This window comes from Orycteropus afer, unplaced genomic scaffold, assembly GCF_000298275.1.
Source record: "Orycteropus afer afer isolate SDZICR_OR568_19922 unplaced genomic scaffold, OryAfe1.0 scaffold00030, whole genome shotgun sequence".
NCBI lineage: Eukaryota > Metazoa > Chordata > Mammalia > Tubulidentata > Orycteropodidae > Orycteropus > Orycteropus afer.
Window position 1 is genome coordinate 9,362,608 of NW_006921617.1, and position 18,559 is coordinate 9,381,166.

Below are 18,559 nucleotides of genomic sequence, written 5' to 3' on the forward strand. Positions count from 1 at the left end.
GCTTCCAATGTTTTATCTATTTCTGACAATTTAGTATTAATCTTCTGGATTTCTATCTGTAGATTTAGAATAATTTCTAATTTTTCATTGATTTTGTCATTTTGTTCTTGCATTTTCTTCCAAAATTCTTCTAAGTTTTTTCCTGTGTTTTCTTTGGTCCGTCTCCCAATCCTTTAAAGATACCTAAAGGTAATTCTTTTGAATTCCTTATCAGAGAGTTCTAATGCTGCTTCTTCCTCAGGAATGTGTTCTGGTTCTATATCCTGCTCCCTTATTTCTACCACTTTATCCTGCTTCTTTGTGTGGACTGTGATGGTCTGTTGTCTCCAAGGCATTGTGGCATTGTTGTATTCAGATCTCTGTTGACTGTTTGTGAAGAGCAGCCAAGGGTGATTCAGGCTCTTCTTGGTGGTCTTTTATCATTGGCCCATTGGTGGAAAAGGAGGTGGTGACTCTTGCTCAGTAAGTGAAGTTGCAGGAGGTGTGGGTATACTTGTATCTTATGGGGACTGTTGTTGTCTCCCACTCAGACACAAATTACAATTGGATAACCATCCAAAAGCTAAAAGCACATGGACAAAAAACACACCATGTAATTACACAGCAACAGTAACCAAAAAAAGAAAAAAGGAAAAAAGAAGAAGAAAACTTGCAATATTTGGGGATAGGGCACTAAGAGGAAAAGAGTGGCAAAGGAGATTAATGAAGGAAAAAAAATGGGAAAATGCAAAAAGAAAAATAAGGCATGGGGTTAACCACGAGAAAAAAAGGGGAGAAGAAAAAACAGCTTAAATTTAAAAAAAAAATAAAAAACAATTTCAACCAGGAGCAGGGAAAAGAAAAAATGCTGAAAACTAGGACCTGGGAGGAGAAGATTAAGAATAATAGTAAAAAGGAAAAAAGTATTAATAATAATAATTGTTTTAAAACAGACAAATACAAGCAAACTAATCACCAGAAAAAAAGAAAGCGAAAAAGAAAAAAATAAATAAATCGGTGGAGGACAGGGCAGGGCACCCAGGCTCCGTCTGAGCACACAGATTGTGATGTAGTTCCTGTTGGCCCAGAAGGTAGGTTGGAGTTGGGGACAACCGCACCTCCATCACCAAGCGGATGTGGGGTATAAAAGTAAAAAGAAGAATGTCGTACCTTTTCAGTCCTGCAGGTGTGGAGTGTCCTTGGGTTTGCTGGAAAGCAGAATGTGTTCTTAAGCCCCAGGAATCTGTGAGAGTGCTGTCTCTTTAAATATCCAAAATAGTCAAGCTGCTTTTAAACCTTCAAAATGGCGGCGTCCTCCGGACCGGCCAAAGTCCACAGCTCAGCCTGCCTTTCTCTTCACTTTCTCCGTTTATTTCCCAGTCACCAGAGCAGTCCTCCGTGCAGTCCCTGGTAGCAGAGCTGATTTTTAGATTAATTCTTAGGTCCTACCACCACTTGGGAATCTAAAAACTGTGCCGTCAGGATCGCTCAGGATCGCTGCCAGACTGCAGCTTCATCTGTCTCCTTTTTTGGTATTTTCATGCAAATTTTTCTGCTAGTTGGGCTTTAGTCCACTTCTATATCCTTCCCTTCAAGGTTCAGGGGTCCAGGATTATATTCTGTGTCTGTGTTAATTGGTTTCCCTTTTCTTTGTTGAAGACGGTCTATGCAGTCTTTCTGCCTAGTCTACCATCTTGCTGGATTCCTCAGTTGTTTTTTTGTTTGTTTGTTTTATATTATTTTAAGAAAGCAATTTTAAGACTTTTCAGAAATAAAATAGTGTCAGACTTGGTTCTCTGTCTCATCACATTCAACGTTGATGCTTGGTTTTCCTCTAAGATACTGTCACTCCAAAGGGCATCTGCACTTTGGACCAGGCTGTTTCAGGCTTGAGTCTCTGTGCATTCTGGGAGGAGGGTTCCTGTGGTTCCTGCTGAGTCTCTGGCCAAGACCCTCATTGTTCAGCCATATGCATCATCTCCATCCTCTCCTTCTCTGGCTTGTGCTTTTTCTCTTCCTGCAGTAAAACTGTAGCTAGAGTCCTCGTCTTTATGAGAACTGGGCTTTGCTAACTGTTCACAAGCTTCTTCTCATAGGGTTGGTTGGTTTTATCCAAATTAGTTTCCTGCCCAGTCTGTTCTCTGTGACCACAGCAGTGTAAAGAGTTGCATAATCATGTTCTTCTCTAGGCTTACACAGCAGTGCCCAAATGTGCAAAAGAACAAGCTGGGATGCTGTTTTAAAACAGCAGGTTGTAAGGGGATCTGTGTGGGGAACCTGGATAGAGTGGAAGAACAATGTGGAATAAAACTCAAAATCATTAAAAAAAAAAAAAAAGGGGGATCAGGTTTGCTGGTCTGATGGAGCCTGGTGGAACCCCTGAAACTCTGGCCCCTCGCCAGCTCTGGAATTGAACCTACTCCTGTGGCTTCCAGCCAAACAAAGATAGGCATATGAGCTGAACATTTACATTAGGTAGATATACTCCTTGGAGAGATCAATCATGGGAGAATAGAAAGGCTGTGTATGCACAAGGAGATAGCTTGAGGGGCAGAGGAATGCACGGGAGGGAAGGACACAGGGAAGGGGTAACTATGAGGAGGAAGTGGGAGGAGATCTGTTGCATTGTAGCAAAGTGCAGTCAATGTCATGAGACAAAGTATATGTGAGCTGCTGTATGGAAAATGAATTTGCTCTGTAAACTTTCACCCAAATCACAATAAAAATTTAAAAAAAAAAAAAAAACAGGTTGTAAACAAAAAGACAAAGCAGCAGATTGTGACATCTTTCTAAATTTGTCAGACTTAATTTGTCTGTGAAGCACATATGAAGAGGGGGAAAGTGCTTTTCTATGTAGGTAATATAGCAGGTGACAGTACAAGTCAGCTTCCACTAAGGAAGTTCTGCTTGCCAGAATTTAAGTTGACAATACAGAGTGGAAAACCATCACTGAATCATTCTTTTGGGATGATATATAATATAATACATAGATCAAAAAATGAAAATTTAATCAGGCCAGTATATCCTGTACAAGGTAGATAGATATTGAGGGAGCCAGATTAGAGCCACCCTGCAGTCAAAATACATTTGTCTAGCCTTAGGTGAGGCATGATGAATATAAACATAAAAGATAAGCATGTTTTCCCATGTTACTATCAGAGGCACCAAAGCTTTACTTACAATAGCAAATAATGAGAAAGAGCCTACTATATGAAACATTAGCCATCAAAACTGATGATCGTGGAGGTGATAGGTTGTTGTTGCTGAGTACCATCAAGTCAATTTCTACTCATAATGACCCTATGTGACAGAGTAGAACTGCCTCAGGGCTTTTTAGACTATAATCTTTATGGGAACAGAAGACTAAGTCTTCCATGGAGCTACTGGGTAGATTAGAACCTCCAACCTTTCACTTAGCAGTTGAGCACTTAACCGTTGTACTACCAGGGCTCCTTGGATTATGTTTGGAGCATGAAAAGAGGCATGTTTCATTAAAAAGACACAAAACTATTTACCCCAAGAGTGAATTTCTGTAATGTGGTTACTTTGCTTTTATATTGTTTTTTAAAAAAAATTATATAATTAAAAAAATTACTGTTTGCTTTAGACTTAGTTCAGATGGATGAAAAGGAGAGAGCAACTGATTTTCCAGGTAGTATGTTTCAGTAATTTCTTCCTTTTGAAATTACATCTCAACAAAACATATGTACTAATTATAGCAGTTTTTAAAGAGGTATGCTTGACATGTTTGGGAGTTCTGGTGGTGTAGTGCCTAAGACATTTGACTGCTAACCAGAATGCCAGTGGTTCAAACCCACCAGCCACTCCTCGGAAGGAAGTTTGGGCAATCTACTTCTGTAGAGATACTGCCTTGGAAACCCAAGGAGGGGTCGCTGTGAGTCAGATCTGACTCCACGGCAGTGAGTTTGGTTTGGAGTTTGTTTGACATGTTTTAGGTTTAGAATTAATTGATATTCTCATGGTAATTCACTTGTCACTTTATAATAAATTATATACTTTGTTTATTTTAAGTCAACTTTTGATTGTCTCTGTTATCTGTGAAATCATACAAAATGATTTACTTTCTTTTTAGGTGCCCATCTTGTTATTATAACCTATTGAACCTGTTTTGCGAGCTGACCTGTAGCCCTAGACAGAGTCAGTTTCTGAATGTTACAGCAACTGAAGATTATGTTGATCCTGTTACAAATCAGACAAAAACCAATGTAAAAGAGTTACAGTACTATATTGGAGAGCAGTTTGCCAATGGTAAGTAAACTTTTAATTACTCTACATATGAAAATGACAGTTTTCAGTTCCATTGGCTATGAAGTGAGAGTTGTTGCTGTGCTTGTATCCTAGGACTTGGTCTACAACCTATAAGACAATCTCCATGAAGTATTTTTAGGATGGCGCAGGACTGGGTAGTGTTTTATTCTGTTGTACTTAGGGTTTCTGTGAGACAGAACTGATTATACAGCACCTAACAACATAAAGTACTTACTTTAACCCCTTCCTACCTGTGAATTTCCCACCTGGAAAATTTCAGAATGTGCAGATTTACTTCTGTGGACTTTATTAATAATCACTGGGACTTTGACTTTCATGAATGTATATTGACATTGCAAGACTGATAAGGTAGGCAGGAGAGTAGAGCTAGTTGGTTGTGGAGGAAAAGATGTTTTGACTCTGAAGAAGCAGATAGAACACATAGGAGAAATGGCACCCCAATAAGTAGAAGTCCTGGGCACTCTGAAAGAGACCCATATAATGTTTATTGAAAATAATTAAAAGAATTCTGAAAGAATAGAACACTAGAAAAAAATAAGGAGCATATTGAAAACAGAAACAACTGGATCTATTAATGAGCAATGGTCATTGAAATGACCTAGTTGGTTAAACAGCATGACAAGTAATGTGTCTAAGAAAAACGTACAAAATAATAGTAAGAATTCAACAAAGTTGTTGACTATGAGAGCAACATACTGATTTAATTGTAATGACCCAGAATGAATGAATTTGTTGGAAATACAGTCATGGTCAGATAAAAGAATAAATAAAACTATTGTGTTGTTGTTGTTGTTGTTGTTGTTATGTGCCATCGAGTCGGACCCACTCATAGCGACCCCTCCTTGGGTTTCCGAGGCAGTATCACTATGAAAGTAGATTACCCCATCTTCCTTCCGAGGAGTGGCTGGTGGGTTTGAACCGCCAGCCTTCTGGTTAGCAGTCAAGTGCCTTAGGCACTATGCTACCAGAGCTCCTAAACTATTGTGTCTTAAACATTAAATTGTGTGAAATTGGGTTAAATCAATGTGGATGAATCTTAAAACATGTTGCCTGAGAAGTAAGTTGGATAACATGTATATATAGTTAATGTGAATATTTAAAACAAAATAGTATTACCTGTTTATGGATATAATATGTCATTGTTGTTATTATGTGCCATCGAGTCAGACCTGACTCCTGGCAACCCCTCCTTGGGTTTCTGAGGCAGTATCGCTACAGAAGTAGATTGCCTGACCTTACTTCCAAGAAGTGACTGGTGGGCTTGAACTGCCAGCCTTCTGGTTAGCAGTCAAGTGCTTTAGGCACTATGCTACCAGAGCTCCCATAATATGGCATAGAAGCATACAAACCTTCATGGGAATGATAACTTCAAATTCAGGATGTTTTCACCTTTAAGGAGGGGGTATGGGCTCAGGTAGGGATAGTTAGCGGGTTTCACCTAACTAAAGTGCATTATTTTTTTAATGTTGAGGCAAATGTAAAATGGTAAGATTGATACAGGTTAGTGGTGAGTACATAATAATTATGTTAGTCTCCCTACTTTTCTGTATGTTTGAAATATTTAGTAAAATAAAACCTGACAACCAGATGGTGAACTGAAAGATAGATGTGAGGGAATTACCCAGAAAAGAGCATAGAGGTATAAAGATCTAGAACCATTGAAGTGGTGACATGTAAGGTGAAATGAGCTCCAGAAATAATAAAAGTAGAGAGTTGGGAAGGAACAATAAGTAAAGACATAATGGCTGAGAATTTTCAAAAATGCTTAGGAGATGAATTCTCTAAGAAACAAAATAAGTCCTTAAGCAGGATAAATTAAAAAGACTTAACACCTAAATATAGCTTTGGTATTGTTAGCTGTTGTCACGTCAGCTGCCAACTCATGGTGACCCCATGCACAGCACAACAAAACCATCATGATCCATAGGGTTTTTGTTTATTTGTTTGTTTGTTTTTTCAGTTGCGATTTGGGTGAAAATTTACTGAGCAAATTCACTTTCCATACAACAGTTCACATATGCTTTGCCTCATGACATTGACTACAATTTACCCCAGTGCAACAGCTCCCCTCCCACTTCCTCCCCATAGTTACCTCCTCCCTGTGTCCATCCCTTCATGCACCCCTGCCCCCTAAGCTATCTCCCTGTGCATAAACAGCCCTTCTTTCTCCCATGATTGATCTCTCCAAAGAGTGTATCTACCTAATGTAAATGTTCAACTCATATGCCTGTTTTTGTTTGGCTGGAAGCCACAGGTGTGGGTTTAATTCCAGACCTGAAGGGCAGCTAGAGGCCATAGAGTCAGGGGTTCCACTAGGCTCTATCTGACCAGCAAACCTGGTCCCCCCCTTTCCCCCCTCCAGATGATTTTGAGTTTTGTTCCACTTTGTTCTCCATCTCTATCCAGGATCTCCTACATAGATCCCCCTCCAAGTGATTGACAGTGGTAGCCGGGCACTTTCTAGTTCTTCTGGTCTCATAGTCATATAAGCTGTGGATCTCAGGGTGTACCAGTCGTTAGGACTAATTCTTTCCATGAATCTTTGGTTTTCTTCATTCTTCTTTGCTCTAGACAAGGAGAGACCCATCGTTGCATCTAGATGGCTGCTTGCAAGCTTTTAAGATCCCAATTGCTACTTGCCAAAGTAGGAGGTAGAACAATGTTTTGTGTAGTATGTCATGCCAGTTGAGCTTAATGTCACCTACGACTATGGTCTCGAGACCGCCGGTTCGACTTCTCGGTCACTTTGGGTAGCTGGCTGTGAACCAAGAAGTGACTACAGCCTTGTCCCTTGTCCTACTATACATCTGAGAATTCTTACAGATCATAGATCCATAGGGTTTTCATTGGCTGATTTTTGGCAGTACATCACCACCAGTCTGTCTTTGTCTAGAAGCTCCACCAAAACCTGTTCAGTATCCTGGCAACATGCAAGCCTCTGCTGATAGACAGTGGTGGCTGCATGCGGTACATTTAGCTGGGAATCAAACTGAATCTCCCTTGGGGAATTCTACCACTGAAACACCACTGTCCCATCTAAAAAAATTATAAAACTCCAAAAGCAGACATCCTAAAAGCAAGTAGAGAGAAGAGACAAATCATATAAAGAATGACTATTAGAGATTTTTATCACCAGCAATGATAAAGTCCAGGGAAAAAAAAAAAAAAAAAACACCCAGTGCCATCAAATCAATTCTGACTTAAGGTGACCCCTATCGGAAGGAAGGTTGGGCAATCTACTGCCATAGTAATACCACCTCGGAAACCCAAGGAGGGGTTGCTGTGAGTCGGATCTGACTCACTGGCACATAACAACAACAAACAACAGTGACCTCTATTGGGTTTCCAAGGCTATAAATCCTTATGGAAGTAGATTGCCTCATCTTCCTCCCACAGAGCAGCTGGTAGGTTTGAACTGCCAACCTTCTGGTTAGCAGCCAGATGACTTACCTGCTACACCACCAGAACTCCTTAAGGGCCAGAAGGCAGTGGAATACTATTTTCTCAGTGCTGTGGGAAATAAATGTCACTTTAGCTAACTGTCTTCTAAGGGCAAAACAAACTGAATTAATAAATATCTCCTTAAAGTGTATGGGAAGAAGATCCTAGAAAGTTTTATGCAAGTAGGGGCTGGTAAATAAATTAACACTACAGGTCCCATGCTACTACTTTCTTGTGTGCAAAATGCCATTGATATGAATAAACCTTATTTGTGTATCATCTACATATGTACTAAAATAAGTTCATTCACACGTGACCTCTGTCTGTCCTGAAACCAATTTTCCCCATAAACTCCCTAATTCTCCAGCTGTCTGTTCTACCACCACAGAAATTTTCTGGAACCTACTTCATTGGCTGCAGAAGTACCAGGCTCATAGTTCCTCCTTCCTGGGCCTGTGAAGGCTCTTCTCTACAGTCTGCAGCTTGATACTTCTCCAGGCCACTGTAAGAACAACACACACACACACACACACACACACGCACACTGCTGTCGAGTCAGACCCGACTCATAGCAACCCCTCCTTGGGTTTCCAAGAGGTATGTGTGTGTGGGTGTGTGTGTATCACTATGGAAGTAGATTGCCCAATCTTCCTTCCAAGGAGTGGCTAGTAGGTTTGAACTGCCAGGCTTCTGGTTAGCAGTCAAATGCTTTAGGCACTATGCCACCAGAGCTCCCAAGAACAACATAGGACAACAGAAACTCTTCCTGACTTTTACTTTTAAGTTACTTGGAATCTGCCCTAGAATATTGTTTGCAGGGGTGAAGCTAGTTTGATGGTAATCTCAGTTCCTGCCCATTGTGTTTACTGTCCTGCATCCAGCCTGCTCACCTAGTGTGGCTTCTGGTTGCAGGACACAAGGAGTTTGGTGTTCCCATGTGCATGTCCATCTGTGAGAGCTCACAGGCAAATTAAAGCATACACCAAGTTCCAGTCTTTTACCTGGGGTTCTTCTTCCAGCCATGTACAATGCCTGCCGGGATGTGGAGGCTCCCTCAAGTAATGACAAAGCCCTGGGGCTGCTGTGTGGGAAGGACGCCAAGGCCTGCAACGCCACCAATTGGATTGAGTACATGTTCAACAAGGATAACGGGCAGGCCCCTTTTACCATCACACCCGTTTTTTCAGGTGGGTATAAAGTTTGGCAAGTTGTGTGCATTTATGATGTTATGTTACAGCCAAAGCCCCATAATCTGCAATAGGAAGATAAACAACTTCAGATGACTCGTTCCTAGAGTCTCTCTCTCTGTGAGGTAACTAGAGCCTAGATCCTGACCCTGATTCATTTAGGGGAGGGCCGTAGGAATGGATGAGAAAGAGAATTGCCTTCAGGTACTGCTACATAACTAAAAGAATAAGCTGTTTTTTAGAAAAAGGCTGAAAAATGTTACAAAGGCTTTTTCAGAAGCTCTGCTGTCAGAATTGACTAGCTCCTCGGCGGAGATGAGGCACGATTTAAGGTTTACCTTGATATATACTATATTCAAGTTTAGTAACAAAACCCTGTACACTAAGTTATTGAGGTAACTTAAAATTTTAGAGGACTAAGCAGAAGAACATATTGTATCAAACACTTGGGCTTTTTTTTTCTAAAAATTGTGTTATGTATTTCAGTGTGCTTATTGTTAGATTTTAACATACTTTAAGAAAAAATATTTCTTTTTTTTTCCTAACTGAGATATTCACTCAGTACAATTTCTACCTGTAGATTTTTCAGTGCTTGGGATGAAGCCCATGAACAATGCCACCAAGGGCTGTGAGGAGGCTGTGGACGAGGTCACGGGGCCCTGCAGCTGCCAGGACTGCTCAGTCGTCTGCGGCCCCAAGCCCCAGCCCCCGCCCCCTCCGACTCCTTGGATCATCTTTGGTTTGGATGCCATGTATGTCATCATGTGGATCACCTACATGGCATTTTTGCTTCTTTTTTTTGGAGCATTTTTTGCAGTGTGGTGCTACAGGTAAGCAGTTTTACTTGTCTTCTACAGCAGGAAGAGCAAAATGAACCAGTGGCACTTTCAGCTTTCTGCCCGGCAGATGGTTGATTAGAACAAGAAACAAATATGGGCATTAACTGCCCTTCCACTAATGTCCTTCAACTAGTAAATGTTCAGAGGCCTCTTTAGACATTTAAACATTTGAAATTAGTTAGCTACCTGTTCTTTAACAGAAAGGTCATATGTGCTGAATCTAATTCAAATCCCACTTTGTTAGTCCTTTCCATTTCTAATTATATGTAGTGCTCTACTCCTTTTAGAAATTTGCATTTTAATTTAGGACAGCATTTTTTATTTTCTTTTTTAATAACAGCTGTGGGCTTTCAGGAGTCAGTTTTCAGGCCTTTATTCCAAGGTGCCTCTGGGTGGGTTTGAGCCACCAACCTTTTGGTTAGTAGTCAAGCACTTAACTGTACCACCCAGAGCCCAGGACAGTACTTTTCTTTTCTCTTTTTAACTTTTTATTTGGAAACATTTTGAGATTTACAGAAAAGTTTCAGAAATAGTACAGAGTTATGCATACCCTTCACTCAGCTTCCGCTCATGTGACAACCTACATAACCATAGTATAATTACCAAAACCACGAAAAGAACGTTGGGAAAGTATTATCAGCTAAAGCACAGGCTTTATTCAAACCCCACCACTTTTAGTGTTCCAGGATCTAGTCCAAGATCCCTCGTCTCATTAATTTTTGTTTCATTAATAAGTCTGCTCCAGTCTGTGACAGCCCATCAGCCTTGTCCTTTGTGACTTTCACACTTTTAGAGTACAGATTAGGTATTTTGTAGTATTTGTAGACATTCTACAAATGTCAGTTTGTCTTTACCTGCTATTTTCTCACGAGTCGACTGAGGTTGTGTGTTTTTGGCAAGAATACCCAGAAGTGGTCCTGTATCCTTGTCAGTGGGTCACACACATCAGTGGTACGTGATGTCCATGTCTTACTTCTGATGATATTAAATGAAGGCGGTGTCTGCCGGTTTCTTTGCTGCAAAGTTACGATTTTTCTCTCTGTAGTGATTCATATCTTGGGAGAAATATTTTCAAACTATGCTAATGCCCTGTTTCTCCTCAAACTCTCACCCACTGACCTTAGCATCTGTCGGTGGATCTTGACCACAAGTTACTACTGTGACATTTGCCTGATGGTGCTGCTGCATTTCTCTCATTTCTTCTATGTGTTTTTTTCAAACTTTTTACTGTGATTTGGGTGAAATTTTACCATCTTTTCTACATTTACTAGTTGGACTTAACTCTGTACAAGGATCTGTTTCTTCTCCCCCATTTATTTACTTATCCCATTATTTGCATCAGTATGGGCTCATGGTTGGTTGGTTTTTCTTATTCTATGGATTGTATCCAGTACTAGCATTTATCTTGTTACTCAGATTCTTCCAGTTTTGGTCATTGGGAGCACTTCCTGGTTGGCTCTGTGTCTTTTTGACATGCCCCCATCCTTTTTCAAGTACTCTCTTATTGTCTGGCATCACAAGATATTCCTTGACCCAGCCCTGAAATCAACCATCTCTGCAAGAAGCCCTGATTCCTTCTATCATTCAGAAGCCATGATCTGTACACTAGCTGTGCTCACTGCTACTGGGGAGGACAGTGAATTTTAAAAAGACCAAAATTTTAACAATATAAATGAAGACTATAAGGTGAAATTACTCCTTACTACTTTGTTGAGACTTTTTAAAATACCTTCTTAAATCTTCTCTTAAGACTGGTGAGCAAAGGGACCCAGATCGAGGGAATTGAGGGGAAAGAAGGGAGGAGGAAGAGACAGAATGACGGAACAAGCTTTGAAATGCGGTAACGGCATGTCAGCGTTAACAGCCTTATTAGGATTAAGTCCACTAATACTACTTACCTGCTTTTGTTTTTCAGAAAACGGTATTTTGTCTCTGAGTACACCCCCATTGACAGCAATATAGCTTACTCTGTGAATGCCGGTGACAAAGGTAGGCAGTTTGATACGGAAATGAAAAAGTGTTTAGACGATGTTGGCATGAGAGTGTCCATCTCTTCCTCAAACGTTTATGCACCTGCTATGAGGGAGCCTAGTGTGCTAGTGCTCAGGGTACAGCTGTGATTGAGACAGAGATGGCTTTGCCTCAGTGGCAGTAACAGTCTAGTCAGAGTGGCAGATCAGAACCAAGTAATTAATATTGGTAATGACATAGCTTTGGGGTGGATAAGAGGAGTGACATAAATAACATAGCCCGCTGAGAGCAGGAGTGATGGGGGAACTGCTCTAGACAGAAGGACCTCTGGTGGCACAGTGCCTAAGGCATTTGGCTACTAACCAGAAGGTAGGCAGTTCAAACCCAGCAGCCACTCCATGGAAGGAAAACTGAGCAATCTATTTCCATAAAGATTTACCACCTCAGAAACCCAGTGGGGTCACTATGAGTTGGAATCGACTCAATGGCAGTGAGTTTGGTTTTGGTTTAGTTTGAGAACGTCAATCCCCAGAGGAAGACTTGTGTGTGAGCATTGTTCCTCTGGGGACAAGGATGTCACTCCTGGTGGCATCCAGGGAGGTGGGTGCTGCTAAGCAGATGGTAGCTGAGGGCTGCATCAGGCTGTTACGAGGTGCTATGCTGCGAGGGCTCAGGTGGCCACCGTGTGGTGGTAGCTAATGTTCCAACTGCCCTGTTCCAACTTTCCTAATGTTCCCTGTTCCACCTTTCAGGAATGGCTTGGCTCTTAACTTCCACCCTCCCTTCCTCTCCCGCTCTTCCAGGGGAGGCATCCTGCTGTGACCAGCTTGGTGCAGCTTTTGAGGGCCGTCTGAAGTGGCTGTTCACACAATGGGGGGCTTTCTGCGTCCGAAACCCTGCCTGCGTCATCATCTTCTCCCTGGTCTTCATTGGTGTGTGCTCTTTGGGCCTGATGTTTATGCGGGTCACAACCAATCCCGTCGACCTCTGGTCAGCCCCCAGCAGCCAGGCACGCCGGGAGAAGGAGTACTTTGACATGCACTTTGGGCCTTTCTTCCGCACGGAACAGCTCATCATCCGGGCCCCCCATACTGACAAGCACATCTACCAGCCGTACCCCTCGGGGGATGACGTGTCTTTTGGACCTCCACTTAACAAAGAGATTTTGCACCAGGTAATCTGCTATTTGCACAGCTCAATCCTGGGGAGGGAAAGGACCTGAATGTCTGTTGACCAGTTCTGCTTGATGTGGATTTGGGGCTGTAGGTACTGGCATGTAGTAAACATTGTAAAGGTCAACGTAAAGGCACTTTTTTTTTTTTTTCTGAAGTAAAGGCACTTTTCACTAATTTTTCAAGAAAGTGAGTAATAGGTGTTGAACTTAATAAAAGCTGTGCCTAGCTCACTTTTCTATTTCCTTCACATTATTTTGGTTGGTAGTAGGTCTTGCATTTTTCTTAAGACTGAGATGAGCAGAAGATTTACATAGCATTTCTGTATGGAAACAAAATGTGTTTATCAAGAATTCACCTTAGGGATTTATGAATTTTCTCCCTTGATAACTGAAAGTAATATGCTAGGACCCAGAGGAATGAAGCCTCCCTGCTCTCCTAGGGGTTAGGGGAGGGACCACTGGGCCATCATTGATCTGTATGAAGGAGTAAGCTCACCACCTGCCTGACTTCAGGCTCTCGACCAGCCTTGGGAGGAACGTATATTTGAGATGAGACGTCAACCCACTTCTCTTTAAAAGGCATTTAAACCTTCTGGTCTTCCCTTATCACACTTACCTTGAAGTACTGTACCTGTGAATAAACTACATCCCACATTCAGTCTTAGTGGAAGGATCGCACAATCACATTAAATTTCTTTTAAACATTGCTATCACCTGCCAAACCAAACCAAACCCACTGCCATGGAGTCAGTTGCAACTCAGAGCAATCATATAGGACAGAGAACTACCCAGTAGCATTTCCAAAGCTGTAAATCTTTATAGAAGCAGACTGCCAGATCTTTCTCCTGTAGAGTGGCTATTGAGTTTGAACTGCCAGCCTTTTGGTTAGCAGTCAAGTGCTTAACCATTTCACCACCAGGACATCATGCTCTCACCTATAGAAGGTCTAATATCTTTAAAATCATCACAACAGTCCCAAAACTTTAAGAGAATCATTTCTCCACCCAGTGATTATCTGTTGGTTTTCCCCAAGTTGTTCAGTTTATATTCATCAGAAGTTTATCAAATGACCTGCTTTGTGCACAAGATGAACAATGTCGTCACTTACCCTGAAGAGCTTATTGTCTATTAGCAAATACTGGAATATACAGCAATACTATTTGTATGTAATGAGGCAGTAGGTGGTGTGGTGTTGGTGATGGGGAGGGCCTGAGAATACCAGGGCTCTTGCTCCATCTCCCCTCTGTGGCCATGTTGGTCACTGCTGGAGAGCGACCCAAAAGGGAGAGGTCTGTCTTACGTTGATGTCTGTCTTGTTTTTGTTGGGTACTTGATGGTGAGGGACCCCCCTCCCATCTCCCTGGATGTCGCCAAGCAGAGTCTTTGTCCCAGTTTTCTGGACCCTGATTTGGGTCCTTGGCATCATCAGGCTGTACCACAGTGTACCCTGTCATGTGCCCCACCTTAGGAGGCATTTGTCCAAATACTTTTTATCCTTTGACCCCTCACCACCATCATTCGTCAAAATCTGAGAGAAATCTGACATTTGTCTGGGTTTGTTTGTTTTTGCTTTCTTCAGGTTCTTGACTTACAGACAGCCATTGAAAACATTACTGCATCATATAACAACAAGACTGTGACACTTCAGGACCTCTGCGTGGCCCCACTGTCACCATATAACAAGAACTGCACCATTCTGAGTGTGTTAAATTACTTCCAGAACAGCCATTCTGTGCTGGACCATAAAATGGGGGACGACTTCTATGTGTATGCAGATTACCACACACACTTTCTGTACTGTGTGCGGTAAGTGGCTGGAGGCACATTTGCCTCTGCGAATATTACACTTCAGGGAGGCAATCATTCATTTATCCCACAGATACTTGAATGCCTACTGTCACTACAAGATGATAGATACACAGCTGTGAGCAAACAGATTAAAACCCTGTCCTCCAAAGCTGACATTCTAATGCAGAAAGACAAACGTTTAACAAATAAATATAATACACCGTCAGGCAGAGGAAGGTGCTGTGCAGAAAGATAAAGCAGGACGTGGGAACAGTGGAGTGTACTGCTATAGAGAGAGTGGGCAGAGGAAGGAAAGCTGGGAGCCTCACGAGGGAAATACGCTCCACACAGAATGAACAGCAAGTACCAACCCTCTGTGGTACAAACCCCCTGTGGTGGGAGTGCTCGTAGTAGATGATGAAGGAATAGCAGATCTCAACCTTGAACTCATGCCCCAGTTGATAACATGCAATTTGACGTCCCACACCACCCACTAAGGTTTTGTTACGCTAGTTTCATAGTACAAAATTCAAAGCCTGGAGTGCTTTCTCCTGTCTCAAAAATAAATTTATATCAAGTTGTTTTTAAAGAACAGGAATTTTAGGTTGGATGACCTGAAGCTGCTTTCTATAGGATGGATGTCTAACTGGCTAGAGTGGGTTTAATTTGAATTAGTCTCAGAGAGAAGCTGTGCATGTTGACCCAATGAGATGATTTCTAAAGTTGTCCAAGGAAGCGAGAGTGGTAGTGACACGGGATTGACCTGCTGTCCTGGCACAAACACCCTGCTGTGTGACCTGACCTACCTGGACACAGAGTTGCTCAGCCAGCTGAACAACCACAGGGGCTATTGTGTTTTCTAGATGTGAACAGAGAAATTACACCTTGTCACCTTTGAGTGCACTCCTCAACTAACCATGTCTGAGACCCAAGTGCACTGGCACTTACTCTGTTTGGTAACCCCAATTTCTGCATGACTGTTGTGACCACTGGGCTGTTTATTTCAAGGAGGTCGTGTCTAAAAGATGGGTTATACTCACATAAAACAATAAGTCTGTATCCATGTACCCTAAACTAGAGTTCTCAACAGGGTAGGTAGTACAGGGGAGACATGGTTTATTTCAAGGAAAAAAAAAATCATTGTTAATGATTTTTGTATTTGGAGAAAATAAGTATTTGCTTTCTGTTATTTTACAAAAGAAAAATCAACAAAATGTTGGGGGGGAGGTACATGCGACAGGTATTTTATCAAAAGGGGGCGTGGTTGTATAGGTGGAGAAACACTGTTATAACAGCTCCAGGGTGTTAGGGATGTGTTTGGTTCTTGGTTGTACCTGTATGTATCCTCCATGCCCTCAGGCCCATCTCTAGCTCTTCCTCCTATCCTCACCCTGCTGCTTTCTCTGAGAGGTCCCACAGGAACCACAGACTCGGCTACCCATCACCGCACAGGCATCTTCCTCCGCACCCTTGTTATTCACTAATAACGGCATTTGCTGGTTATTTTAATGTGGAGCTTTATCTCTGCATGATCTCTCAAATCTGTGATGGGAAGGCAGATGTCAGCCATGAGCTAAGTCCCACTGACCGTCAGCCGTGCAAGCTTCTCAGCCTTGCCTACGGGGCCGCGGCACCATCATCTGTTGACTCTGAAGGATGGTTGTCCAGATTAGGAGTGAGAACATCGATGCTGAAACATTGGCTCCCCAGCCCACTCGTTGTCTCTCTGTCTGTCTTGCACTAGTGTGGTGCTGGTCCTGACTGTTTCTTGTCTGAGCCATTACATATCTGCTGACTGGCCTCCCGACTTCCTGTCTTTCCCACTTCTAGATGCTCTTCCACTTTGCTCCCCAAATTATCTTGTGATATCCCTTCCCCAAAATCTCCTGGTTGTCCCCAGTGCCTACAAAGTAAAGCTTCAAACTATGTAACATGACATTTAAAGCCTTCTTCCATTGTCCCTAACCTTTTCTAGCCTCATCCCCTCCCTCAGGGGTCACCCCATATACATGCACACAGGCACCCCATGCTTTAGACACAGAGGATGTCTTACATTCCCCCAATACATTGCTCTTTCTCTCATCCTCTCATGTACACATGTTCTCACCCCCCACCTCCCCTTCCACCACTGCAGTGGATGGTCCGCCCTCCTTTCTCTCCCTGATACATTCTCCCTCCTCCTGGGAGGTCTGGTCTGTACTGGTCTCCTCTCTTTGCTGATAGTTCCCCATGTGTTAGTTGCTGCCCCCAGAGTGTCTCCAGACAGAGTTATATCATATTTGCCAACTTCTTACTCAATAAATTCTGGGCTTGTAAATGCTTATACTGAACTAAATTATTCAGTTTAGTGACTTCAGGGCCCACATTGTGCCTCGGCTATAGTAAGCCTCACTGAATGTTTGTTGTGTAAATGTTTGGGTCTCTGTGATGTCTCGAGACTTGTTCTAATTCGGAGACATATCTCAATTTTCTGGCAGGGCTCCCACCTCTCTGAATGATACAAGTCTCCTCCATGACCCTTGTCTGGGCACCTTTGGTGGACCTGTGTTTCCGTGGCTTGTGTTAGGCGGCTATGATGGTAAGTAGGGGAGCTTTTGCTTTTCTTACTAGATAAAGTAGTCTTGCCTCTGTCACTAACAGTTAGATGATATTTACAAAGATTTCAGGAATCAGCCATCTTATTAATTCCTTATCTCTTGAAATTCAAATCTATCTCTTTTGGCATTGGCTTTGGGATTTATTCTGGGTTTGAAAGAAGTTCTTTTGTTCTTAGCCTTTTTAAGGTCGCCTGTGTCTTTGAGAGAGGAGCTCTGGTGAAGCTGTGGTTAAAGCATTGGACTGCTAACCAGAAGGTCGGTGGTTCTAATCCACCAGCTGCTCCATGGGAGACAAATGAGGCAGTCTGCGTCTGTAAAGATTTACAGCCTTGGAAACTCTGTGGCACTTCTACTCTGTCCTGTAGAGTCATGATGAGTCAGAATCGACTCAGTGACAGTAGGTTTGGATCCGTGTCATTGAGAAACTTTGAAAGCTAAAAACCTTTTTCCCAGAATAAGGTAGTTAGGCATATCCACATGCCATGCTATTCACTCCCAGGGAGTTCCTAGAACTCTGGAAGGTCATCTTTAGAGGTCCTAATGGGTCCATGGACCTAAGCTTTAAGAACCCCTCTAATGGGGCAGAGGGAGTATATGAGGTATGGGGGAAAAGAAGCTAAGCTAATGAGTTTGTTTTTTCCTCTAAACCAGTTGGTTAAGAATTCAGAAATTTTTATAGTGGGGCACTCAGTTGTTTTACTAAAGAGCTGGTCCCTGTAGCTCTTTGGAACAGACTGTACTTAGAATGTGGGGTGAAGATGGTTCATGTGACCACCTTTGGCATCTGAATTACAGGTGGTTCAACAGGTTTTTCTCCAGCCCAGTGAGTAGGCCAGTTAAGCTCTCCTCCTCCCTCGGTGGGAAGGGAGAAGTTGTGACCTGTATTCAAAGTTTACTCTGCTTCATTTGATAAAATGGCATTTCCAATCAGTGAGGAAGAGAGTGTTGGCAACTGGCTAATTATATGGAAAGATTAAAGATTATATGGGAAAAAATGGAATGAAGCTTTACCTTACTCCTTACATCGAAAAAAAAAGTATTCCAGATGGATCAAAGAGTGAAACCATTAAAGAGCTAGAAGAAAAGCACAGGAGGTTTTGTTGGTTTGGCTGTTTTTTTTATTTTTATTTTTTTTATTATTAGGATTTGGGTGAAGATTTACAGAGTAAATTCACTTTTCATACAGCAGTTCACATATACATTGTCTCATGTCATTGACCAAAATTTACAATGCAGCAGCTCCCCTCCCACTTCCTCCCCATAGTTACCTCCTCCCAGTGTCCATCCCTTCAT

General features: G+C 42.2%; 1 protein-coding gene across 1 annotated transcript in view; it reads left to right on the forward strand.

The window, feature by feature from the left end:
- Positions 1 to 18,559, forward strand: part of NPC1 (NPC intracellular cholesterol transporter 1) — a 62,471-nt gene that overhangs the window by 21,749 nt on the left and 22,163 nt on the right. The window contains exons 3-9 of the mRNA XM_042780250.1: positions 4,068 to 4,248; positions 8,730 to 8,897; positions 9,478 to 9,727; positions 11,652 to 11,725; positions 12,511 to 12,881; positions 14,461 to 14,687; positions 17,147 to 17,247. Of these exons, the coding sequence (XP_042636184.1) occupies positions 4,068 to 4,248; positions 8,730 to 8,897; positions 9,478 to 9,727; positions 11,652 to 11,725; positions 12,511 to 12,881; positions 14,461 to 14,687; positions 17,147 to 17,247 (1,372 nt within the window). The remainder of the gene's footprint in view (positions 1 to 4,067; positions 4,249 to 8,729; positions 8,898 to 9,477; positions 9,728 to 11,651; positions 11,726 to 12,510; positions 12,882 to 14,460; positions 14,688 to 17,146; positions 17,248 to 18,559) is intronic.